This window comes from Acipenser ruthenus, chromosome 4 (genome assembly GCF_902713425.1).
Source record: "Acipenser ruthenus chromosome 4, fAciRut3.2 maternal haplotype, whole genome shotgun sequence".
In the NCBI taxonomy this organism is placed as follows: domain Eukaryota; kingdom Metazoa; phylum Chordata; class Actinopteri; order Acipenseriformes; family Acipenseridae; genus Acipenser; species Acipenser ruthenus.
In genome coordinates, this window is record NC_081192.1 from 75,891,355 (window position 1) to 75,918,386 (window position 27,032).

Sequence of the window (27,032 nt, forward strand, 5' to 3'; positions counted from 1 at the left end):
CTGCAGCAGAAAAGTATTAAACCTCCAGCACTTGGCCTGTCTTACCAGTGTGAAAGTGTGTGACACAGGGGCATGGTCCGAGATTCATATATTTTGGATAATCTGTGGACTTCACAAACCGCAAAATATTACAGGATACTAGAATAGCATAAATTCTGCTATAAGTTTTATGCCTGCCCGAGAAACGTATAATCACGTGTAGAGAGTCACAAATCGATAGATCTTTAGCAAATTTGTTTAATAATTGAGTAATTGTAGGAGAATGTGTGGCTGAATGGTGAGAAGTGTCTAATACAGGATTGAATAGCTCCATCAATATAACAGCCATATTCACCAATGATGCCAATGTATGTTTCACCTGGTCAAAAAACTGTGCAAAGCTATTTGGTGCATAGAGAACGACAATACAGACCTCGGTTATTCAACAGCGTCGTCACATATCAGAATCTCCACTCCGAATCATTACCTTGGAGACGAATTTTAAGGTTCAGCTGTCTCTTGGCAAGTATAAGGACACCCCTATGTTTATTCTGAGCAGAGGAATATGGAATTACCTTTTTCTTGAGATTATAGAAGTACTGTGCTCTCTTTACAGGATGATAGGCCCCTCGCAAATTCCAGGAACTAATGACAACACTATTCATGGTCAAAGATAGGAATAAAGATCAGGGCGAATGAACGAGTAAAAGACGTAGCACTCAGAAAGCAAGGAAATATGACATGGAGAAAGACTACCGACTCGGCACTCATCATACAGCAATATCCTATAGGACAGTAGCATAGTAATAACACAATCACAGCAAAATAAACTGAGATGGGAGCATAGTTAAAAAAAATTAAAATGATAAAGAAGAGAGCCAGAGGGAGCACACTACATATCAGAAATCTCAAATCCCAAATCCCAAAATCCCAACCTACCCTTCCCTACTTCCACCTCCCCAGCCTCCCTCCCCACCCCCTCAACCAATACAACAATTGTCATCATGAACCAAATTACCCTGAGGGGGCAGGGTAATAGGAAAAATGAACTTCAAATTGAACAACATGTCTATAAAAAAGGGGACAATTAAGAATTAATACCACTGAAATACAGCATACGTTATTCTGTTATACATCAATTACCAGGCAGTAATACAAGGGGGCAATGTCAAAATGACCGAAGTAGCAGCAGTAAAACTAATAATGCCAGGAAAAATGATAAACATATGACTAGTCCCCATATCATATCAAAGCAGTTCCATCAGAAAAGGTAATTTTGAATGAACACAGAAGTATACCTTGAAGGGAAATAGTTCCCATATACCCATAAAAAATGAAACTTAAGAGCTGAATACATTAGGCTACAGCCTTAGCAATAAGCACAGGAAACAACAAGTGAAAATGTGCAAACCTGACGGGTCACAGATCATAGAAAAAGCGAGACGTTTCCACTTCCATACACTGAAAGTACGAAAAATAGTAAACAGGAGCAAAGTTAACTCCTCTATACTGACGTTTCCTCTGAACTAAGAGAGGAGAAGTGCAGGGCCCTGTGTCCAGAGGGATCAATAGCCCTCGCTGTATCCTGAAAACGATGAGCAAAGAAGGAAGCGACCTCTTCAGGAGTATGAAAGACAGACGCTCCCCTCCATGATTGATTTTCAATACAGCTGGATACACCAATTATTCACTCCCCCAGTTATCCACTCCCTGGGAGCGAAGCTTCGCTCTAACTTCACCAAAGGCCCTCCTCCTCGCGGCAGTGATAGCAGAGTAATCCACATACAAAGAGAGCTTTTGTCCCTGTACGATGACCTGAGCGGATTTTTGAGCAGCCTGGAGAAGTCGCTGTCGTTCGGTATAACGAAGGCATTTAAAATATCAAAGTTCGGGTCTATCGGAATCCCGAGGGCCACCGGCGTGTGCTTTATTTAACCCCAGAAAAGGCTGGTATTGGAGGGCTTCAGGGCTGGTTACCATTGTGGAATCTTCTGCTGAAGAAAGTGGATGGGGTAATTGCCTTCAGCACCTTCTGGAAGCCCCACCAGTCTGATGTTACAGCAACGATTTGTACAACACCATCAGGCAGCAGTGTGGAGCAGCAGTGTGGAGTAGTGGTTAGGGCTCTGGACTCTTGACCGGAGGGTCGTGGGTTCAATCCCCGGTGGGGCACTGCTGTTGTACCCTTGAGCAAGGTACTTTACCTCGATTGCTCCAGTAAAAACCCAACTGTATAAATGGGTAATTGTATGTAAAAATAATGTGATATACAGACGTGCTCAAATTTGTTGGTACCCTTACAGCTCATTGAAATAATGCTTCATTCCTCCTGAAAAGTGATGAAATTAAAAGCTATTTTATCATGTATACTTGCATGCCTTTGGTATGTCATAGAATAAAGCAAAGAAGCTGTGAAAAGAGATGAATTATTGCTTATTCTACAAATATATTTTAAAATGGCCTAGACACATTTGTTGGTACCCCTTAGAAAAGATAATAAATAATTGGATTATAGTGATATTTCAAACTAATTTAGTTTCTTTAATTAGTATCACACATGTCTCCAATCTTGTAATCAGTCATTCAGCCTATTTAAATGGAGAAAAGAAGTAACTGTGCTGTTTGGTATCATTGTGTGCACCACACTGAACATGGACCAGAGAAAGCAAAGGAGAGAGTTGTCTGAGGAGATCAGAAAGAAAATAATAGACAAGCATGGTAAAGGTAAAGGCTACAAGACCCTCTCCAAGCAGCTTGATGTTCCTGTGACAACAGTTGCAAATATTATTAAGAAGTTTAAGGTCCATGGAACTGTAGCCAACCTCCCTGGGCGCGGCCGCAAGAGGAAAATCGACCCCAGATTGAACAGAAGGATAGTGTGAATGGTAGAAAAAGAACCAAGGATAACTGCCAAAGAGATACAAGCTGAACTCCAGGGTGAAGGTACGTCAGTTTGTGATCGCACCATCCGTCGCTTTTTGAGCAAAAGTGGGCTCCATGGAAGAAGACCCAGGAGGACTCCACTTTTGACAGAAAAACATTAAAAAGCCAGACTGGAATTTGCTAAAATGCATATTGACAAGCCACAATCCTTCTGGGAGAATGTCATTTGGACAGATGAGTCAAAACTGGAGCTTTTTGGCAAGTCACATCAGCTCTATGTTCACAGACGAAAAAATGAAGCTTTCAAAGAAGGCACAGGGTGCCTTGAATCTGTGCAGGGCACAATAAAATCTCAAGACTATCAAGGCATTCTGGAGCGAAACGTACTGCCCAGTGTCAGAAAGCTCTGTCTCAGTCGCAGGTCATGGGTCCTCCAACAGGATAATGACCCAAAACACACAGCTAAAAGCACCCAAGAATGGATAAGAACAAAACATTGGACTATTCTGAAGTGGCCTTCTATGAGTCCTGATCTGAATCCTATCGAACATCTATGGAAAGAGCTGAAACTTGCAGTCTGGAGAAGGCACCCATCAAACCTGAGACAGCTGGAGCAGTTTGCTCAGGAAGAGTGGGCCAAACTACCTGTTAACAGGTGCAGAAGTCTCATTGAGAGCTACAGAAAATGTCTGATTGCAGTGATTGCCTCTAAAGGTTGTGCAACAAAATATTAGGTTAGCGGTCCCATCATTTTTGTCCATGCCATTTTCATTTGTTTTCTTATTTACAATATTATGTTGAATAAAAAATCAAAAGCAAAGTCTGATTTCTATTAAATATGGAATAAACAATGGTGGATGCCAATTACTTTTGTCAGTTTCAAGTTATTTCACAGAAAATTGTGCATTCTTCGTTTTTTGTGGAGGGGTACCAACAAATTTGAGCACGTCTGTATGTATAATGTGATATCTTGTAACAATTGTAAGTCGCTCTGGATAAGGGCGTCTGCTAAAAAAATTAAATAATAATAATAATAATAATAATAATCATCATCAATACAAGCATTGCATTGATTAATTTCGTCTTTCTGCTGGCGAAGATCAGCTCTGGTGATATCCTGCCTGCCAGTTAGCTGTTTCATAGAGGAAGCAATATCAGCAACCTCCTGTTTAAGATAGGATAGTAGCAGTTTCAGTTACTTTCTGAATCACAGATCGCAAGGCTGTGTCAATTGCTTCTTGAACTGATACACGAAAAGTGCATGCAACCTCTCCCAGTCATTGAGGCCCAGTGACTTCTTCATATGCTTTCCCTCCAGTGTGGATTGAGTGGAAGCAACAGATCCCGATGGTAAGCAGACAGTTTTTATATGTATAATAATAATAATAATAATAATAATAATAATAATAATAATAATAATGATAATAATAATAATAAGGAGCGCAAGTTGTTCAATTATAAATGAAAATAGAGAAGTGGTAGCAGGAGCTCCAACAGCAAGCAGCCATCTCAGTGATAGGGTCACGTGATCTCCCCCATTGTTCTTTATGCAGTTGCACATAACTCTCACAAACACCTCCAAGCCTTTGGTTTCAATGGGAGCGGAAATCGCACTACACAGTTGGATACAGAAGTGGATGATTGGATGAAGTACAGTACAAGTGCTGAATGCCTGTGCCCAACAAATTTGCGAAGGACAGTAGTTTACCTTCCACAATATATGTCTGGCACAATAGCATCTCAAACAATGAACTTGAAAAAAAAAAAACCTGAACATCAGAATTACAAAAACAAACAAACAAACAAACAAAAAGAAAACCAGAGAAAGCAGTTTCTGGTGATACAAGCTAATGACACGCTGATTGTGTCACTTCCTCTGAAAAAGGGAGACAACAGAGGAAGAACACCGTGTAACAAATTTTTTTTTTTTTTGGTTCCTGGGTAGTAAGTGTTGTTTCCTAATTGCTTATGCCTCAAAAGTATAGAAAATGGCTATTATTCCCCACAAACTTTGCTTTTGTGACCAGGACAGTGATATTTTGAAATTTACCTATTTTCCAGAACATTCCAGATAGATTCAGTGCTGAGTAAACTTGGAGTAACTTCTAGAACTTTCTAGAACTTTCCAGTAATATAAATAGTAGTATAAATACAGGGGCCTTAAGCCCACCAGTTCAGTTTAGTTCCAGCTGCCTAAGTGGATGCATATCTGCATTTTTCTGAGATGGCATCAAGAGGCTGCAAGCATCTGGCAGACGCATTTTGCTATGTCTGCGGCCAATTTATCAAGACAAGAGCGAAAAAGCACTCCGTGGAAGCATCTGCTAAGATGTGTGAGGCCTACAAGGCATATTTCAGCATGCCTGTCGGGGATCAAGACAAACCCTGGGCACCTCATTTCACCTGCGAGCACTGCAAAAAAACTCTGGAAGGTAAGATGGACAATTGTTGCTCGGAATTTTATGTTATAAAATTTGTTAAAATTTTTAAAATGGTAAAAGTTTTTATTTTTAAAATGTTTTACAATTTTCAATGTTATTGAAAAAATATATCATATATGAAAAATGTTGCGAGAATCTCTTACACATTAGTCATGGGTGAAATAAATGTATTTTTGTAGGATGGTATAGAGGGGAAAAGAGAGCCATGAAGTTCGCTATCCCAAGAATTTGGCGGGAACCCACTGACCACTCAAGCAACTGCTACTTCTGCATGGTGGACCCTTCCAAACGTCGGACTGGCAAGAATGCACCTGCTATCAGGTGTCCGGACCTTCCTTCCTCCATCGCCCCGGTGCCAGACTGCCATGAGCTCCCCGTACCCACTCCTCCGGAGAGAGAGCAGCCGTCTTTAGAAGAGAGCAGCAAGTCAGAGAGCGAGGAAGACGTTGTAGATCCAGAGGAACTTGTTGGATGAAAGTGTGCAAGAGTCAGATCAGAGGAAGCGTCACCAACCTTTTTCCAGCTTCTTCACCCGTCAAGATGGGCTCTGCTTCTGCCACAATGTGACCAGTCTGTTCGAGGCAATCGGAATTGCCTGTAACCAGAATGAGTGGCGCCTCAAAGCTGTGCTGCTCCATAATGGTAACAAGTACCCGTCTCTTCCCCTGGCTCACTCGGTGCACCTCAAAGAGGATTACAACAGCATCAAGACCTTGCTGGACGCCTTGAAGTATGATGAGTACGGCTGGGAGGTCATAGGAGACTTCAAAATGGTGGCATTCCTGATGGGTCTCCAAGGCGGTTTTACCAGGTTTCCCTGCTATCTTTGCCTTTGGGACAGCAGGGACATCAAGGCGCACTACCACAGGCAGGACTGGCCACAGCGGACCGAGTTCTCTGTGGGGAGGAACAACGTCAAGTGGGAGCCACTGGTGGACCCCCGGAAGGTGCTGATGCCACCACTGCACATCAAATTGGGCCTTATGAAACAATTTGTCAGAGCTCCAGATAAGGAGTCGGCAGCCTTCAAGTACCTTCAAGACTTCTTCCCTAAGCTGTCTGAGGCAAAGTTCAAAGCCGGTGTCTTCGTCGGACCACAGATAAAGAAGATCCTGGAGTGCAATGAATTCCCCAAGAAGCTCACTAGTAAGGAGAAAGCGGCTTGGAACAGCTTTGTCGCAGTGGTTCGGGGCTTCCTGGGCAATCACAAGGCCGAAAACTATGTGGAGCTGGTTGAGACTCTGGTGAAGAACTACGGCACAATGGGCTGTAGGATGTCCCTCAAAGTCCATATCCTTGATGCTCATCTTGATAAATTCAAGGAGAACATGGAAGCGTACTCGGAGGAGCAAGGCGAGCGCTTCCACCAGGATATACTGGACTTTGAACGCCGCTACCAAGGACAGTATAATGAGAACATGATGGGAGACTACATTTGGGGGCTGATTCGTGAAAGTGATTTACAGTATAATCGTAAATCTCGAAAAACTACTCACTTCTAAATCTTTTGTAGTCATATTTGTATTACTTTAAATACATGTTAATTTGGATTCATATGTTGTTTTTTTCTGACTTTATGTGAACAAAATTCACCCGTTTTCTCATTGGAAATAGGTACATTTCAAAATATCACTGTCCTGGTCACAAAAGCAAAGTTTGTGGGGAATAATAGCCATTTTCTATACTTTTGAGGCATAAGCAATTAGGAAATAACACTTACTACCCAGGAACAAAAATTGTGTTACATAGGAGCTGACACCATCACAACTACAGTAAACAAAGCACTGCCATGTGCAACTGTAACAGGCAATTCAGTATAGGAGATTCTCAGGACCAATTACAGTCTTGTTACTCTTTAATCAAGGCATCACGATTTCAGACGTAAGGCAACAATGCCAGAACTATATCCAACAAGATCGCCTACAAGAAAGGCAGAGAAGAAAAATGACAGACAGTAACTTTTTAAATCTAATTGATTTTCTTTCTTCCTCTTTAATTTACCATCAGACTTGTATCTAATTTATTTGGCCCTATTCACAAATTACTGTTTAAAGTAATAATCTGTTGAGGAATGTTGTTTAAAACCCATTTGAATGGGGTTTATTAGTGTATTCTAATTTTTATAAGAGAATGTTTATAAACACTTAAAAAACATTCATTGAAACAGTCCTCAAAGTAAGGCCCATTCCTTTAGTTTGATTTTCATTTCATCCTATTTGGCTTACATTACTACTTTATTTGTTATACAAATGGAATCCCTGACATGTATTCTTTTAATATATAAAACCAGCATTCCGCTGCCAGTTTCAGCCATGATGGGCAATAGAGCAGATCTGAACAACTTTGAGAGGGCTGAAAGTCATTTGATTTGCCGATATTTCCATATCCAAGTCTGCAAAAAATGAATGAGGTTTCACCAGGAAGGTCTCAACAGCAATGACTTCATTGACCATTTGGGAGAACATGCAAATATCCTCCCATCACACCCCTGTTGGAATTACAGTACACACTGATCACTGAAGAATGATGCCAGAACAGACTGAACACTGAATCAATTCTGACCGGGTGGTGGCCCTACAACTTACCATGCTATTGTGTTTCAATATTTGTTCTAGATGTTTGAGATACTGTTCGTGGCAAATACAATGCAGGTGGATTCCTGGTGCTGTAAAATGCTATACAAAATCCATCTGTCTTAGCCTGGTGGGGTATTGACTGATCACATGGATCCCACAGTCGGCTCATTTTAAAGGGCTTTTGAAAAAAATGATCTGTAGGAATATATTCCGTGTTTAAATGATTCTTGATGCCAGCTACCTAGCTGTAGGTATCTACGATACCCACAGCTGAAACCCAATTTAACTCCCTTAATGAGTGCAAGGTCCTAATCACACACATCTTGAATCAATCCACCAGACTGCAGGACTGTATTATAATTAATTATAGTCTTAGGAGAAATCACTTAGACACATATCATGTTATTTTCCTATAGATGAATCAAGTATCATGGGGAAACAGGAGCTCACACAATCTTTCCTGAAGGATTAATCATTTTTGCCAGGTTAACGAAAGATTATAAATAAATTACCTGCACAATTGGTAACTTCAAGATATCAATAAGCAAGGAAGGATTTAAACACCAAACTGATAGATAGGGCTGATTTTCAAAGGATTTTAAATACCTCTATCAAATGTTGATCCTGTGGTGTACCTAGAAAGTGGTGACAATATTGCTGGTCTCCTGCACTGTGACTCACTTGACCTGTCGTCTGCTAGACCAGTGGAGTTTGAATTTGAACTACATCACATGAAGTGATTAGAAACCAGGAAGCACATCAACCTGCATCAACAGTGCTACCTTGGATTTGTAAATGGCAAATTAAATCAGAAAAAAATCGAGGAAAATACCTAAAGATCTTCAACAAAATAAATGGAGCACTGACATTTATTAAATCTTGATTTACTATATATATTTCTACATATTAACAAGACATTTAGAGCCAAGTGTTGTTAGTGCAAAATAAACTACTCCACAGTTATGAGGAATACACATATAAGCTAGTCTGTAGACTGTAAATGTTCTTTTTAATACATTATTTAATCTATGCTTCAATGATCATATTTAAAAAGACAGGGGGCAATTAAAATCTTCAAGCAAGGACATTTGAAATGCATCTGATGTTGCTTAAATATCATATTCCCCTACCAAATGTATTATTAATGCTAACATTGCATTCTAATGCAAATGCATATTTTCTGAGCCTTGTCTCCATCCTGTTATTCCTCGATAATGGAAGAGCTGTCAGGGTCCAGATGCCATCACATGCAATCCCTCTCTGTTTTCTCCCTCTCCCTCTTGCTCACACTGCTCCTGTCTCCAATTCTCTTTTTACAAGCATACTAATTGTTTAATTAAAATTTGATTTAAGAGAGCCAGTAGCTTTATCGCTATTCTTCAGTGCATCTGGCCATGAACGGCATGCACTCTATACACCTGTTTGCGAGATTGCAGACACATCCCAGCCCTGCAAATCCTTTTTTCTTATTTTAATATCTATCCCCAGTCTAACAGCAGGTGTCTCTCCTCTCTCGCTCTGTTTTATTTTAATTTATACACAGCAATAACAACGTGTTCGATCTAGGTATGCTTTAATCTGCAAGCTGAACGAGACTCAGTGATTGCTGCCCCAGATGAGCGCTGATAATAAATAACAAAAAGGACGACTGGCGGCTGATTATTCAATGCAAAACAGCAGTGCAAATTCTGAGTGATATCTACTGTGTGTAGAGACTTTTTTTTTTTACTCCCAATAATTTTCTTAAATTTCAAATTTATTTATTTAACCTGGTTAGAACCTTTGAGATATACATCTCATTTCAAGGGGGTCCTGGCAAGAGAAGGCAGCAAGAAAAAACATTATACAATCAGTGATAAAAAGAGACAAATCATTCAAACAGGACAGAAACACTCAAACATAGGAATACAAAATAAAACCATAAAAAATAAAACAATTCCAATTTACATGACATAAATGACATGTGGAATATTTAAGAACATTACACATGTCATTTATGTAGATGCAAAAAAGCAATAGATTAAGAATTGAACCTTGAGGAACCCCCTTTTTGATTATGGCCAGGTCAATTTACTACTATAAATAATCTTTGAGTCTGATCTTGTAGGTCATTTTTAAACCAACTTCTTTTCAGAGCCAATATTCTGCAATTTGGTAATCACGAGTTCATGGTCAACAGTAAAAGCTTTTTTTATTTTTTAGACCAATTAAGATATCAAATTATAATATAATGTAGTACTGTGGGAGAAATTCCTAGTTATGATTGAATATACTTGTTAAAATGACATTTACATTCTTTTTCCTATGATACTGTGATGTTAATTAAGTTTATCTTCCCCCAAAACATTCTTGATCTACTTCAAAAGGCTAGATATTGGTCACAGGGTCATAAAGATTTAAATTGGGGAATGGTTTAGAATACCTGCTGTGCTGAAGTGCCAGTCTTGTCCAAAGAAACAAAGCTAATTCTTATATTTTAATTAAGAACATCTGTCTGGAAGACAATACACAATTTACTTCCTATAAGGGTCAAGAAGAGCGACCCCTGGTGGATACGAGGTGGCATGACTCTCTCCATGAAAGTTTGACAAATGAGTAACAATTTAACTGAGTAAATTGGTTTCAGAATCATTTTAATAACTAATGTTGTGGATGCAAGTTAAAGATCTGTTTAAATGTTTATTTTGTTTTAATGAAGTTTAAAGTGAATTATTATGTTAAATTATTTTACTTTAATTATTGTATAATGTGTTTAACATGCTTGTAACAGTAACTGAATTAGGAGAATGACATTGAAATGTGTATCCTTCTATGATCAATATAACTAAAGTTATATCCAAATGAAGTTTTGTTCTATAAAGGTTACTGTTTTAATGAATTCTCTCCATAGAGACAGGACACTGCTAGTGTTGATGACACACATTGCTTGTGTAAAAGTGAAGCATCATTCAAATTCTTTAAGCCAATTACAGGACTGATTTTGGTCAGGGATTAACTTCCTGTTTTACCTGAAAGTGATTGGATCACCAACGTAAAATCCTCTTTGGGCGCTGTATTTAAAGAGAAACAAAAATGAACTCGCTCTCTTGAAATCTTGGACTCTTCTCTTGGACTTGGATTCTTGGACTAGGACTCACTCTCATCTCAGCATGAGGTAACCATGGAGCCTTCATTTGTAATGGGGACCCATTCAAGAAGACTCCTCACTGCTACACCCTGCAGCTCTGCGTGTTACGGAGAAGACCAACTGCATTTCAAGTTTGCTTTTCAACAACGAACACATTTCCAGAATAAGTATTACGTTTCAAAGACTTTAAGATTCAAGTAAAATACTATTTGTTTGGATAAGAAATATCTACATGCAAACCAGAAGTAAAAATGTTTAATACAGCGTAGCACTTTGCTAAGATAAAAAAGACAAACAATGTTACTTTGATGAACAATTGAAACAAGATAATACTTGAACTAAACTGATGATATTGTGTGTATAAAACAACAACTATGAAAGTCAGAACCATTTCAACATTGATTGAGTTTGTCTACAAGTTTGAAGTAACTAATATTACAACTCAATACTAAATGCAATTGAAACTGTTTCCAAACTGAACAACACAACAGACGCTGCATAACACTGTTACTGTACGTAATGTGCGTGAATCCTGCTTGCACGTGTACTTAACCATACTGAAGCCTGCGTGCTTATGAAAATATTTGTTTAAATGTTTTATTCCTGCTTGTGTCTATACCTACAATTCTGGTACCATGATTTCTAACTTCTATATTCTACTTACGTTTGTTAGCCTTAATAGCCTTAATCATTTTTATGTGTTGAGTTTATTTATGCCTGCTATGAGTACTAAAGTAAGCATTTATGATTGATTTAAGATCCTTAAACACACACATTATATACAGACGTGCTCAAATTTGTACCCCTCCACAAAAAACGAAGAATGCACAATTTTCTCTGAAATAACTTGAAACTGACAAAAGTAATTGGCATCCACCACTGTTTATTCCATATTTAATAGAAATCAGACTTTGCTTTTGATTTTTTATTCATCATAATATTGTAAATAATAAAACAAATGAAAATGGCATGGACAAAAATGATGGGACCGCTAACCTAATATTTTGTTGCACAACCTTTAGAGGCAATCACTGCAATCAAACGTTTTCTGTAGCTCTCAATGAGACTTCTGCACCTGTTAACAGGTAGTTTGGCCCACTCTTCCTGAGCAAACTGCTCCAGCTGTCTCAGGTTTGATGGGTGCGTTCTCCAGACTGCAAGTTTCAGCTCTTTCCATAGATGTTCGATAGGATTCAGAGCAGGACTCGTAGAAGGCCACTTCAGAATAGTCCAATGTTTTGTTCTTATCCATTCTTGGGTGCTTTCAGCTGTGTGTTTTGGGTCATTATCCTGTTGGAGGACCCATGACCTGCGACTGAGACAGAGCTTTCTGACACTGGGCAGTACGTTTTGCTCCAGAATGCCTTGATAGTCTTGAGATTTCATTGTGCCCTGCACAGATTCAAGGCACCCTGTGCCAGGCGCAGCAAAGCAGCCCCTAAACATAACCGAGCCTCCTCCATGTTTCACTGCAGGTATGGTGTTCTTTTCTTTGAAAGCTTCATTTTTTCGTCTGTGAACATAGAGCTGATGTGACTTACCAAAAAGCTCCAGTTTTGACTCATCTGTCCAAAGGACATTCTCCCAGAAGGATTGTGGCTTGTCAATATGCATTTTAGCAAATTCCAGTCTGGCTTTTTTATGTTTTTCTTTCAAAAGTGGAGTCCTCCTGGGTCTTCTTCCATGGAGCCCACTTTCGCTCAAAAAGCGACGGATGGTGGGATCAGAAACTGACGTACCTTCACCTTGGAGTTCAGCTTGCATCTCTTTGGCAGTTATCCTTGGTTCTTTTTCTACCATTCGCACTATCCTTCTGTTCAATCTGGGGTCGATTTTCCTCTTGCGGCCGCGCCCAGGGAGGTTGGCTACAGTTCCATGGACCTTACACTTCTTAATAATATTTGCAACTGTTGTCACAGGAACATCAAGCTGCTTGGAGATGGTCTTGTAGTCTTTATCTTTACCATGCTTGTCTATTATTTTCTTTCTGATCTCCTCAGACAACTCTCTCCTTTGCTTTCTCTGGGGTCCATGTTCAGTGTGGTGCACACAATGATACCAAACAGCACAGTGACTACTTTTCTCCATTTAAATAGGGTGAATGACTGATTACAAGATTGGAGTCATGTGTGATACTAATTAAAGAAACTAATTAGTTTGAAATATCACTATAATCCAATTATTTATTATCTTTTCTAAGGGGTACCAACAAATGTGTCCAGGCCATTTTAGAATATCTTTGTAGAATAAGCAATAATTCATCTCTTTTCACAGCTTCTTTGCTTTATTCTATGACATACCAAAGGCATGCAAGTATACATGATAAAATAGCTTTTAATGTCATCACTTTTCAGGAGGAATGAAGCATTATTTCAATGAACTGTAAGGGTACCAACAAATTTGAGCACGTCTATAGTCTGCAAAGGATTAAAAGTACATCTATGTATCTTTTCCAAAATAAAACATTCCTTAAAAGTGGACTACAGGGAGTGTCATCAATATATTTCTTTTCCCAATATCCCATATATAAGTTTGCAAAATTTGGAGCAAAACACAAACCTATTGCAGTCCCATGAGTTTGTAAATAGTACGTATTTTTAAAGAAAAAATAATTTGATTTTAAAATAAAAACTAACACAAAATCAATAGGTAATTCACTTTGCCTAGTTTCAAAATAGAACAAGAGTGCCTCCAGACCACCTTCATGCGGTATGTTGGTGTATAAGCTTTCCACATCAAAAGAGACAAAAATGCTCCAGAAGGAACTGCATATTGGGAAAGCAGTTTGATCACATGTTTAGTGTCTGATAAATAAGATGGTAACTCTTTAGCAATATCAACGATAAAATGATCTATGAATTGACTTAGTGGTTCTGAAATGGAACCATTCCCCGATACCATAAGTCTTCCGGGGGGGTGTTGAGAATCTGTGTATTTTGGGTCGCATATAAAAAACTGATGTTATAGGCTATTCAACGTTCAAAAATCGATTATGTGTGATCAAATTGTTTTCCTCTGCTCTCTCTAGAATTGCATTTCTCTCAATTTTAAGTTCCAATATTGGATCATTAGTCAAAAGTCTATAAAAGTATACTTCTTAATTGTCTTAATGCCTCAGAAATGTAATCCTCAGAGTTCTGGATGACTATAGACCCACCTTTATCTGCTGATTTCATTATTAGATTGTCATTATCTAAGTTCCTTAAAGATAAGGTTATGATGTTTGGTTATGATGTTAATTTACTGAAAGTATTTATTGTAGGATTCAAAACACCTACTGGAAAAAAAAGTAGATTTGTTTCTCAAATTTATCCAGTGGGGTACAATCTGTTGCCATATGTATTTTAGCTGGAAAAAAATGTTTCAAATTGAATTGTCTAAAAAATGTATAATAATCCACCTTTTAAATTAAATGCATTGACCCCATGTAACAGGGCGAGCAGCCCAGTACATTGTTTATTTATTTTTAGATCGGGGTCTCCCCCTCCGCCCCTGTGCAGAGTGTTTTGTATTATTTATTTAGTTTTATTGTATTATATTTATGACGGCGTAGCGCCGTGTTTTGTTTATTTTTAAAACGTGTCCTGGCAGAGGCGAGATCGGTGCTCGTCCTCTGCCAGGAGTAATAATTAATAAACCCGTGCAGATTGTGGCCGAGGGGTAATAGGATGATTTACTAATTAGTTAAACCCCTCGGCCATGATATATGTTCTTTTGTTTAAATATTTATTTTATTTTTTAAACAAAACAAAAAAAACTGCACTTCCGCTCTGAGTCTCCAGGGGGCGCTATCCCACTTCTGACACCACGTGTGACAGGAATGGACGAGTGGTGACGTCACGGCAGAAGGGACAACAAAAACAAAAAGGTATGATGCAGTGGCGCGGGCGCCGTTTTATTTAAAGCAACCAAAAATAAAATAAATATTTAAACAAAAGAACACTTGCTCACAGAGCAAAATAAAAGGGTAAACAAAAACAAATCACGAACACAAAATCCAAAATAAACAAACCATGAACCATACAGGTCAGGCTGGGCAGTCGCTGTCACTGTTCCTGTATGCTATGATTTAGTTTCGTTTTAAGTAACTCCGTCTCCTCTCACACACTCTCTCCTTCTGACACCCACCCTGAGTGCCGAGAGCTGCAGGCTTTTTATATCATGGCCGAGGGGTTTAACTAATTAGTAAATCATCCTATTACCCCTCGGCCACAATCTGCACGGGTTTATTAATTATTACTCCTGGCAGAGGACGAGCACCGATCTCGCCTCTGCCAGGACACGTTTTAAAAATAAACAAAACACGGCGCTACGCCGTCATAAATATAATACAATAAAACGAAATAAATAATACAAAACACTCTGCACAGGGGCGGAGGGGGAGACCCCGATCTAAAAATAAATAAACAATGTACAGGTCTGCTCGCCCTGTTACACCCCATTAGTTGGAACAAATGATAAACCCTTATTTAGCACTGACAATTGTGTTTGATTGAGTTCATAATTGGATAAATTTATTACCGCTGGCTTCTGGTGACCATTCTCTGGGTGTAGCTGTTGCTGCGTCCCTTTCTTGTTTCACCTCGTTTTTTTAGGCTGCCTCAATGTCGATGGGAAAAATAATCCCCATTTTGGTGGTCTTTTCCTGCACGGTGAATCATATGATACCTGAAGGGCTGCAATGCTAGATACCTTCGAGTTACCCGGGCATTGCTGTCCTTTATTGTGCTTAACCACTTGAGTGCGGCGTGGTCTGTGATGAGATCGAATGAATGTCCCAGCAGGTAGTATCGTAAAGAGTGAGTAGCCCATTTAATGGCCAAACACTCCTTTTCGACTATGGAGTAGTTGCTCTCCCGGGGAAGCATCTTCTTACTGAGGTACATGATGGGAGTGTTCGACTTCGTCTACCTTTTGTGACAAAACCGGCCCCAGCCCAACATCCGAAGCGTCGGTGTTGTAATGAGGGTGAGGGCTCTGCGGCGCCTCTCTCACTGCAAAAAGGAGGTAGGGAAGAAGCGTTGCCCAATGTTTTTACTCTTGAATCACAAAACGTCTCAGCATCGACTGAAGCGTCTGATTAAAACATACCACCAAACCGTCTGTTTTTGGATGATAAACACAGGTGTGAATGGGACGTATTTTTAGAATTTTGTACACTTGCTGTAATCTCTGAGACAAGAAGTTTGTTCCATGATCAGTCAAAATCTCCTTGGGGATCCCTACTCTAGCAATATTCTGCACTCATTCTTTGGCAATTGCAGATGCACTTGTAGGCCTCAATGGAACTGCTTCCGGGTATCGCGTTGCACTACCACCACTAATATATGCATATACCCGGAATCAGAAGACAGCAAAGGGCCTACAATGTCCATCGCAATGCATTCAAAGGGGGTAGAGATAATCGGCAGTGGAACTAAAGGGGTGGGGCAAACTCGACCCAGCGCTACTAGCTGGCAACCTGGGCATGTGGCTACATATTTTGACACATCATTATAAATTCCTACCCAATAAAATCGAGCCAATATGCATTCTCTAGTTTTATCGGTTCCGAGGTGTCCCGAAAAAGGGATATCATGCGCAAGCCTCATTACCTCGGACCGATAAGACTGGGGAAGCATTAATTGTGTTACAGGCTGCCCTGTGCCCGTGGCAGGGTTCACCCTATATAACAATTGCCCTTTTATAATGAAATGTGCAAATACTAGCCACCTAGTGCCTTCAACATCCTTACCTTCAATAGCCCGGACCTGCCCCCAAGCGTGCACCAGTGTGGAATCATTTGTCTGGTCCCACACTAGGTCCGCGCTCGAGTTCCACATGTCTGGTATATTGAGAGGGGCTGAAGTAGCCTCTGCCCTAGATGTCACAGTAACCTTGCCCTCTCTGTCACACTGCGTTCCAGACCCCTTTGACTGGCGTTTGCGGCCATCAGGGCATTCTCCCACCAGACCCCAGCTTCGTCTCACTGATGCACATTTGCAAACAGACGAGTGGTTGACAGCAGTGACGATGGTATGATTGATCAAATGTCACAGGACAGCTCAGACACTCACAGGGCTAGTAGCATCTATACAGTTCACAGTGGATCTGATTCTGCAAATATGCTAGACCATTTAAATACATTAATTTGTAATATAGAAAGGAAGTTAAAACATGTGGAAGACATGACTTTGCAATGCACAGATTTAATTTAAATTGGATTACATTTATAACATTTAAAAAAATGCTTCACATTAAATATTTATATAGATAGTCACATTACCTGCTTTTACAATGTTGTACAATAATATTCTTTACAAATTATTAATATGAAAAAATGTTGTTATTATGACTTTTTGACCCCTAAGAAACACTATAAAAAATATTGCATAATGGGTATAATTATAATTTTGTAATACAAATAAATGCCCTTTAAAACATGCTATAACATGTTATGTTTCTGTATATTATAAACAAAAACTCATGCATTTTAAAATGACGCTGATGCATTTTATGCAATACAGCGTGTCTGTCTCGGTGCCACGCCCTCCTAACAGTCTTGGCAGCGTGACAGATGTGCTTTTAGGGGTAGGTTCTACCGTAAAAAATAAAAAAAATAAAAAAATATTTCAAAATCAAAATCAATTTCAAATCACACCCTAGCTTGGAATGAATTTTTCCAATGAAAAGTTGTAATATTTTATTGGCAAATCTACAGTAACAAATAAAAACTTATATTTGTTTGCCATTTAACAATGAATTGTTGGATATTTTAATAAAACTGTGTGCTGTCTTGCTATGCCATTTTTTATTCAAACTAAAGTTTTAAACAAATAACCAGAGCTTGCTGACACTCCAGTGTCTTCTACTTTCATGTGCTAACATTAGAGGATGCTTTTTCTTATCCAAAAGTCAAATGGTGGTTATCTTTTTCAGGAAGGCATGTGCATGTAAGCTATATAAAAATATAATCATTTTTTAAATCAGAAAGCGTACACTGCCCCTAACCTCTCACTTGTGTCCAGCACCTGTGTGTGCAATTGTGGCAGAGCAAGAGCCCTGCCTGTAAATAGTGTTGGTGTTTATGTGTTGTTAGTATTTGGGTTTCATTTAGTTAGTTAGTTAGTTAGTTACTGGGTAAAAGACAATTTGAGTTTAATATTAATTATTGGAGCAGGAAGACAGATGGTAAGAGGAAAGCTTTTAAAAGTGCACCAAATGGCAATTTAAAAGGGGACCCTGTGCTTCGTCAGAGATAACATTTTGGGGGCTAAAACCTTCAAAAGCTTAAACAATCTCCATCCTTCCTTATCTTTATAACATCAGGGTTTCCTGAGCGGAACGTCGAACAGGCTTTGATGTTACAATCACTTAAGGTAATAAAACGAAAGTGGACCCACGTGGTAAATGATATTCAGTATGTAATTGTCTTTTCTGATAGGTGAAGGAATATGGGGTGATGTCAAAGAGAACCTATATTAAATCCCAATATTGTATTGTCTTGTTGATTCCGTTATGACCTGTGATTACTGAAAATGGAATACCCAACTGCTGTACAGAATTTAATAAAACATCTTTGCTGAAATCTACAACGGCGTTCAGAATCAAAATAATTTTATACTCACGGATGCAGGAAGAAGAAAAGAACACTAACTAACTAACTAATCTTTAAATCAACAACGACAATGACATTATTATTATAGGAAACATATTATGCATTCTACTGAATAAAACCAACCAAAAAACCCCAAAATGACCCAGTACAGTACAGTACATACCTCAAACGCAGCACATGACTTAATTGGATAAAGGAAGATGTTGGTTAGAGTGCCAGCTACATCAATGCTCTTCATGCTTTGAATCCCAGCATCAAAGTGACCATTCGTCACTGAGTCAAAGTCAGGTTTCTTCAAGTCAGCACCATGGATTGGATCCTGGTCCTCCAGGTTCGGTTCAGGCCCGAGTTGACCGCTCTGAGGAATGGGAGGTTCTGTCGTTTCTGCAGCAGCGCTTTCTCTCAGTCTGGCCAGTCTACATTCATCAAGCCGGGCCGGAGCTCTCACAAAGGAATCAATGATGAACTTCAAGAAGGTCTGCGTGTCTTCAAAGGTAGACATGTAGCCAAAGGACACCCTGACTGATCCGGTGGGCCGCCCTTCAATAATATCTATATTGTCCCCGCAGACATGCCCTGCCTATATCAAAGAACATGGGGGAAGAGATAAGAGAGGAAGATGGGGGTGACAGTTTCACATCACAATAGGGTTCAAAGGCTTTGTTCTACTTATCAGCTCAGCGATGTCCAACACACCACATGTGAAAAGAGTCTTTATCTACTGTGATTAGAGCTCGACAGGCAATGAACAGAGAGATGTATTCACTTGTCATTTTCTCATTTTATTGGTGTTTTGATGTTGGTGTTGTTATGATGTCAACTCAACAGCTGCCAGCATACTATCTCTCTTTCTTATCTCTACGGATGTATCTGTGCTGGTATTTAACTTTCTAATGAAATGTGTGCAATGTGCGATCAGCACAGGTGCACCTGAATAGTTTTTAAACAACAAAAGACAGATTGTATCCGTGCAGAGGAACAACACCAAAGGCCGCTACACACCAGGCGCGATGCAACAAGCAAAAATGTGCAGCAATGCGACAAAATCAATAGACCCTATACTTTTGATAAGTATCTTTCACACTACAGGTGACACGATAAGCGACGCGGGAGCAACATCAGGATGACATGAAATAAATAGGACTGAATCCTATTTTTGCGATTTGTCATGCAAATGGACCAATCACAGAACAGCTTCAATGTACGTGGTACAGCAGGGTGAAGCAGTATCCAAAATGACGGAAGAAAAAAGAATACTTGCCGTCTGTGTCGCTGTGAAGTATCTTTTTGCCCAATGAAAAATAGCATTGCGTCTGGTGAGTAGCAGCCCTAAGCCTTTATCAGACCATTCTTTAAGCGTGTGTGGCAAAGTGCCCCGCCCCTGTGTGCATTTGTGTGTTGTGTGTATGTTGCGTGTGTGTGTTAATGTTGGTGTATAGATTGGTACACGGGATATAAACGGGTCTGTGTTTCACGTGTATTTAAAGTGTAGATTTGTATTTAGGCACGGGATTGCACATCACGCACGTGCATTTAAAATATAATATGTGAACACGGGGTTTCACGTAATGAATTCACGTGCTGGGATTCAAGTGAGTAATTAATTAGTAATTGAATCCCAGCACAACAGTATATATAGATGCACGTTTCTTGCACTAAGGGTTGGGTGTTCGGAAGAGGAGAACGGGTGAGAGAGAGAGGAGAGTAAAAATAAGTAAAATCATTAAACGTAAAGATAAGTTTGTTTGTACTCACCGTGTCTGTCTGTCTGTCCGTGCACCGTTTGTTTAGTGTTAGTCCGTTTTGTATGTCTATTTATTTTGGCGTCAAGTGCCGTGTCCTGTTTTGTGTACTGTTTAAAACCTTTTATTTGTAAATAAACGCTGAGTGCAGCCATTGCACTCAGCTCATCACAACCACCGTCTCTTTGTTTGAATTCCTGTCTGGTCTGACGCCACCCACTCTGGCCGTCTTTGTGACACGTGGTGTCATCGTGGGATAGCCGCGCCTCCAAGCGTCAGACCAGGAGGGGTCTGGGAAAAAAAAAAAAAAAAAAAAAAAAAAAGGTCAATGGCAGAAGACGCCATCAAACTGCGGGGCTGGTTCCTAGAAAATGCTGGGCTGGAGGCCCAGTCTCTGCCCATAATCGTCCGGGCCCTGTGGATGATGGACAGTGAGAGATGGGAGGCCTATCAGGAGGAACACACCCCAAACACCTTGGAGGAAGGTGTGGAGTTTCTCCTCAGCTACCTGGAGGCAACGATAAAAGGAACAGCAGCCCAGGTAGCAGGCCCACCAGCAGAGGGTGAATGCCTGCTGTCCCCATCTCCACCAGCAGAGGGTGAGTACCTGCTGTCCCCATCTCCACCAGCAGAGGGTGAATGCCTGCTGGTTTTGCCTCCACAGCCCAAATGGGAGGAGCCTGAGCGTCCACAGCCCAAATGGGAGGAGCCTGAGCGTCCACAGCCCAAGCGGGAGGAGCCTGAGCGTCCACAGCCCAAGCGGGAGGAGCCTGAACGTCCTACGCCTGAGTGGGAGGAGCCCGAACGTCCTACGCCTGAGTGGGAGGAGCCCGAACGTCCTACGCCTGAGTGGGAGGAGCCCGAACGTCCTACGCCTGAGTGGGGGGAGCCCGAACGTCCACAGCCCAAGAGGGGGGAGTCGGTGCGTCCACAGCCCAAAAGGGAGGAGTCGGTGCGTCCACAGCCCAAAAGGGAGGAGTCGGTGCGTCCACAGCCCAAAAGGGAGGAGTCGGTGCGTCCACAGCCCAAAAGGGAGGAGTCGGTGCGTCCACAGCCCAAAGGGAGGCAAGTCGGGGTTTCCACAGCCCTGGGACCCAAGCCACCAGCAGAGGGAAAATGCCTGCTGGTTCAGCCCCAAGAGCCGGAAGGGGAGGGGTTACAGGCTCAACCCCCTGAAAATTTTTGGGGGGGAGAAGGGCAGGATGCTGGTGTCCCCCAGCAGGCTCTCGCTATGCTGCTGAAGGCAGCACGGCGTGCACATGCCCAGCCGCCACAGCAGAGGGAGCCAGCACCGCCAGGAGCAGAGGAGCTGGAGCTGCCTCTGCCTCCACCACCTCCAGGAGCAGAGGAGCAGGAGCTGCCTCTGCCTCCGCCACCACCACCGCCAGGAGCAGAGGAGCTGGAGCTGCCTCTGCCTCCACCACCTCCAGGAGCAGAGGAGCAGGAGCTGCCTCTGCCTCCGCCACCACCGCAAGGAGCAGAGGAGCAGGAGCTGCCTCTGCCTCCGCCACCACCACCGCAAGGAGCAGAGGAGCAGGAGCTGCCTCTGCCTCCACCACCGCCCGGAGCAGAGGAGCAGGAGCTGCCTCTGCTGCCCGTACCTCCGCAGGGAGTACGGTGGCCGGAGCCCCAGAAAGGGGAGCTGCCGGCCACGAAGGGGGAGGAGGTCTGGAGACCACCAACCCCAGCAGCAGTTTCGCTGCCGGAGATCGTGGGGGAGGTCCGGAGACCTGCTCCCATTGCAGCTTTTTCGCTGCAGGAGTTCTTGTGGCCGGAGCCCCACAGGAGGGAGCTGCCGGCTACGAAGAAGGGGGAGGTCGGGGGACCACCTGCCCCCGCAGCTTTTTCGCTGCAGGACGGGACCAACAGGCTGTCAGCCGTGCCACTACCGGCAGGGGTGCTGACAGCATGGCCAGCCATGGGCCCACTGAAGCCTCCCTTCCCAGCCCGAGACTTTGTCCTGGACTGCTGGGTTTTTAAGGGGGGAGGTGGCCGTTGAGGCCATGTGTGCTGCGCACAAGGGGGGGTATATGTGGCAAAGTGCCCCGCCCCTGTGTGCATTTGTGTGTTGTGTGTATGTTGCGTGTGTGTGTTAATGTTGGTGTATAGATTGGTACACGGGATATAAACGGGTCTGTGTTTCACGTGTATTTAAAGTGTAGATTTGTATTTAGGCACGGGATTGCACATCACGCACGTGCATTTAAAATATAATATGTGAACACGGGGTTTCACGTAATGAATTCACGTGCTGGGATTCAAGTGAGTAATTAATTAGTAATTGAATCCCAGCACAACAGTATATATAGATGCACGTTTCTTGCACTAAGGGTTGGGTGTTCGGAAGAGGAGAACGGGTGAGAGAGAGAGGAGAGTAAAAATAAGTAAAATCATTAAACGTAAAGATAAGTTTGTTTGTACTCACCGTGTCTGTCTGTCTGTCCGTGCACCGTTTGTTTAGTGTTAGTCCGTTTTGTATGTCTATTTATTTTGGCGTCAAGTGCCGTGTCCTGTTTTGTGTACTGTTTAAAACCTTTTATTTGTAAATAAACGCTGAGTGCAGCCATTGCACTCAGCTCATCACAACCACCGTCTCTTTGTTTGAATTCCTGTCTGGTCTGACGCCACCCACTCTGGCCGTCTTTGTGACAGCGTGTTAGTGAGTTATACCATAAATATCACCTGTCACGAGATTGCATGCTAGGTTATACATGCAGTAAGAGCTTATATTGCCAACATATTGCCAGGATGCAGTCTAAAAGGGTTTAATTTTTAACCCTTTGTGACAGAGACAGAATGATTCTTGGTGATAAATCTCCCTCCCGACCTGTGAAGACACAGTGTAAAGGGAATAGAGTGCCCTGGACTGGATGACCTGACAATTAATTCCCAGGGTTAGGTGGAAGTCGGCCATCTAGAAAGGGGGCACAGCTGTGGTACATTAAATCATCGCCCCAGAGGGAAAGTGATGTGGCAACCGCGGATTGGAGGAGAAATGGTTGCACTCACTAACCAAAGGACCGTGACTGAAGGTACAAATAGGGGATGGGGCTAGGTGATCTGTTCCTTTGTTTGTGGTTAAGAGAACGCTAAAGGATGAGCGAAATATTACCGTGAGTGTTTAGTGTTTGCTTGTTTTGTCGGTTCTAATTGTACTGTATGTTATTTATTAGACGGCTAACACCATCCGGAGCTATCGCTTAAGGCCAGCACAAACCCAGACAACACTGCACTATTGTTCACAGATAAATTGTATTTGCATCACTAGCACTAACAGCATTCACCCTGGACTTGGACTCGTGTTAGTGTATTGTGTGTGTTTAAATACTGTGCTTATTATTTCGGGACTGAACCCCGTGTTTATTTAGCTGAGCAGTACACATCATTGTGTAGTGCCAGTCCTCCATGTATTGTTTACTGTTGTCATCAGACTATTGGATTACAAATTAAAACCACCATTTCACCAGTACTTTGTTGTCTGTCATTATCTTGAACACTGCATCACCTCTACACCTGCGCACTGCAACACACCTTGCCACACCCTTGCATGAGAAAAGTTGGATAGCAAATAAAAAGGGGAATGGGTACCCTTTTTGTCTGCTGCACCCAAGTACTACTGTCCTCCCTTTACAACCCCCCCTCCTTACAACCCCCCCCCCCCATGCTCTCACCTGCAAGTTTCTCTTCACCTCCTCATTGCTGAGGCCCAGGTGGTGCTGACAGGCACCAGTGTTACAGAAACAGCCTGTGCGCACCTGGATGTTGTAGAGACTGGCCAGTTTATCCACCTGAAAGAGGACAATTAAATCTGAATGAGGAGGTGTCACAAGGATGGCTGGTGGATGATGTCTCACAGACCTGGAAGATACAGACACTCAGACAAAACTGTGGTGTGAAACGCGCTGCTTACGCTTTCATTAAACAAATAAACAAAAATAAAAGGTTTATACAAAACACAAAAGAAAAAGGCACGTTGGCCAAAACAAACAAACAAACAAACAAACAATACTAACAAGTAGCACGCTGTAGCAATTGTTATTTCTCTTTATATTTTTACCTCCTAACTCCACACCCGTTCTCCACTCTGAACCCAACCCCGTGCAGCCAAAGCTGCAGGTCTTTTATATTGGTGACCGAGAGATTAACTAGCTAACAATTATCTTATTATCCCTCTGTCACATTTTGCACAGGTTTAATAAGATGAGTGACTGTCAGCTAATTGTACACTTAGTAGCTGATCAGTCACGCATCTTTACAAGGTAATTAAATAAACACAAAACAATAACATGGCGGACGGCATCTTGCTCGTCCTGCCATACAATAATAAAATACAAAACACGGCTTTTCGCCATCATATATATTTACAGAAATCATAATACAAATAAATACACAAAGGGGCGGGACACCCTGCCACAGGAGGTTATAGTGAAAGGCTTGTAATGAACCCTTTAATACCTGTGCAGCACACCTGCCTTTATTAAATGTCAGTAATTAAGCTCTGCTCCTTTAGTTTGTTCTGGACTTGCTGGTACAGTCTGGCTCAGTCCGATCGAGCGAGAGCTTAAAGAAGCATTGCAACGATAAGGGTAAAACAAGACAGTTGTATTGGAACAAGTCTTGTTAGGTTTATGTGCTACATGTGCGTTACTAAAAACATGCTGAACTATGTGTAGTTCTGAAGTTAAACAAATGTTACATCAACTTTTTTTTTTTTATATAAAAAAGGTCACTGCTAATACATTGTTTCTAACCTCCAATTACACAACAGATTCTAACCTCCAATTACACAAAAAAACCCCAAAAAACCAACATTTTTTTGGAGTATAATTTTTTTAAGATTGAGATGACTCCTCTTGTAGGCTCATAATATATAGGGGTAGCTCTTTGAGATTATACATCTTATTTTCAAAGATCTCTCGAGGGATGCAAAGAAAATTCCAGACACTCGCACAAATCATTTTGACTTACCACAGGGTCAATACAAACACACAAGTATAACAAAATGCAAATGAAAACGGTTCACTGCGAGGCTCTACTGCATTTGCAGCATTTTTTTTGGTTTTTTCATTAAACGTTGACAAAACAACTTAGATGGCGGACATTAGAAACCTTGCAAATTCAGTATGTAATCTATGTAATCAGTATTCAAACCCAATAAGCAAAAAAATGAATAAATAACTACTCTGAAAAGTGCACATTATTATGCATAGTAATACATTATACTTAAATGTTGGCATTATTGAACAACCCTCTAGTGACAAAACATTGCTTCACAGAGACATTTTTTCTTTGCATGTAATCCTCCACGTACCCTTCTATTTTCCTGGTGCTCCAAAAATGATGTGCAAATTATGAATCGAACATGAGACATGAGAAAAATGTAAAATTAAAAAAGCAAAAATAAATCAGCTTTTTTCATTGGATTCTACCATATTTCATCACAAAATAAAGACAAATCGAAGAGCTTTAACCTAGCATCATGCAAGGAAAGAATGTGTTTCTAGATAACTAGCTATGATTAATCGATTCTGTGTTGTATCTCTAGATCAGTCTACATTCATCACTGAAACAATATGAAACAATTTTTTCACAAATAATTGTTAAAAGAAACAATATTGTGTGTAGTTTATTTCAACGCAAATAAGTTCTACTTTAGAAATCAGTTTTTAAATGTTCTCCCTGCACTTGAATGTTTTAAAAATATGAGACATAAACCAAAGAAATGTAAAGACAATACTCGTTTCATCCTCAGTATTTGCTAATGTGAAAATGAAGATTTAATCATTGTGGTTCTGAACAGAAAGATAAAGTGGCAAAACAAAACACCATATAGTATTATAGCATTATATGTAAAGGGAAAGGAAAATACTATTCCCCAAACCAAGCCTCGAAAAAGACTCTTAGAAAAATGGTAACAATTAAAATGGAGAAAAAAAATGTAATTAATAATTTAATTCTCACATATTAATGCTGACCAATGACAATGTACATTATATTTGTATGTATCTAATGCTTTCATTTGTCTGTGTGTACATATACATATACCTTCAATTCTATGATATACATATGTATTGTATTTACAATATTGTATTTGAGTCATAAACCTCCTAAACCCCTGCAACCGAGGCTAAGAGTTTTTTTTTAATTTTATTTTTAGTGAGTCCAGTTATAATTTTCCCCCCGATTTTCTCCCAATTTGGAATTCCCAATCACTGTTCTCCTCACGCCGCAATCCCCCACATGGCTCAGGAGACCCGAAGGTTCAGCGGGCGTCCTCCGATTTCACGACCAAGCCAGCTTCCTTTTTCACCCAGGAACTACCGGCCTCTGAAGGACAAAGGCTAGCCCTGCAGGTGTCCACTCTGAGGTCACTGGGTGCCCCGCCAGCAGGGTTCGCTGTAGAACAATGAGAAGAAACAGTCCCTGCCGGTTTTACCCTTCGCATAGCCAGGACGCGTACCTGAGCTGTATGACTCACCCTGTGCACACACAGCTGTGCTTTTACCAGGGGAGCAGCTCTGGGACTCCGAGGCTGTGTTTTAACCTGCATAAATATTAAATTAATAAATAATCCATAATAAGCACTGGGGGAAGATATTTTATAGGCCATGACCTCCCCTAGAGATCTGGTGCCAGGAGAGATAAAAGCATTGCTGAGTGACAGGGAAAGCGGTTTGTCAGTCTTCT

At 41.1% G+C, this 27,032-nt stretch overlaps 1 protein-coding gene across 1 annotated transcript in view; it reads right to left on the reverse strand.

Moving 5' to 3' along the window:
* Window positions 1-27,032, reverse strand: part of mocos (molybdenum cofactor sulfurase) — a 155,824-nt gene that overhangs the window by 26,579 nt on the left and 102,213 nt on the right. Inside the window, exons 7-8 of the mRNA XM_033999581.3 lie at window positions 24,017-24,133; window positions 18,767-19,183 (exon numbers count right to left, since the gene is read on the reverse strand). Coding sequence (XP_033855472.3) covers window positions 18,767-19,183; window positions 24,017-24,133 — 534 coding nt within the window. The remainder of the gene's footprint in view (window positions 1-18,766; window positions 19,184-24,016; window positions 24,134-27,032) is intronic.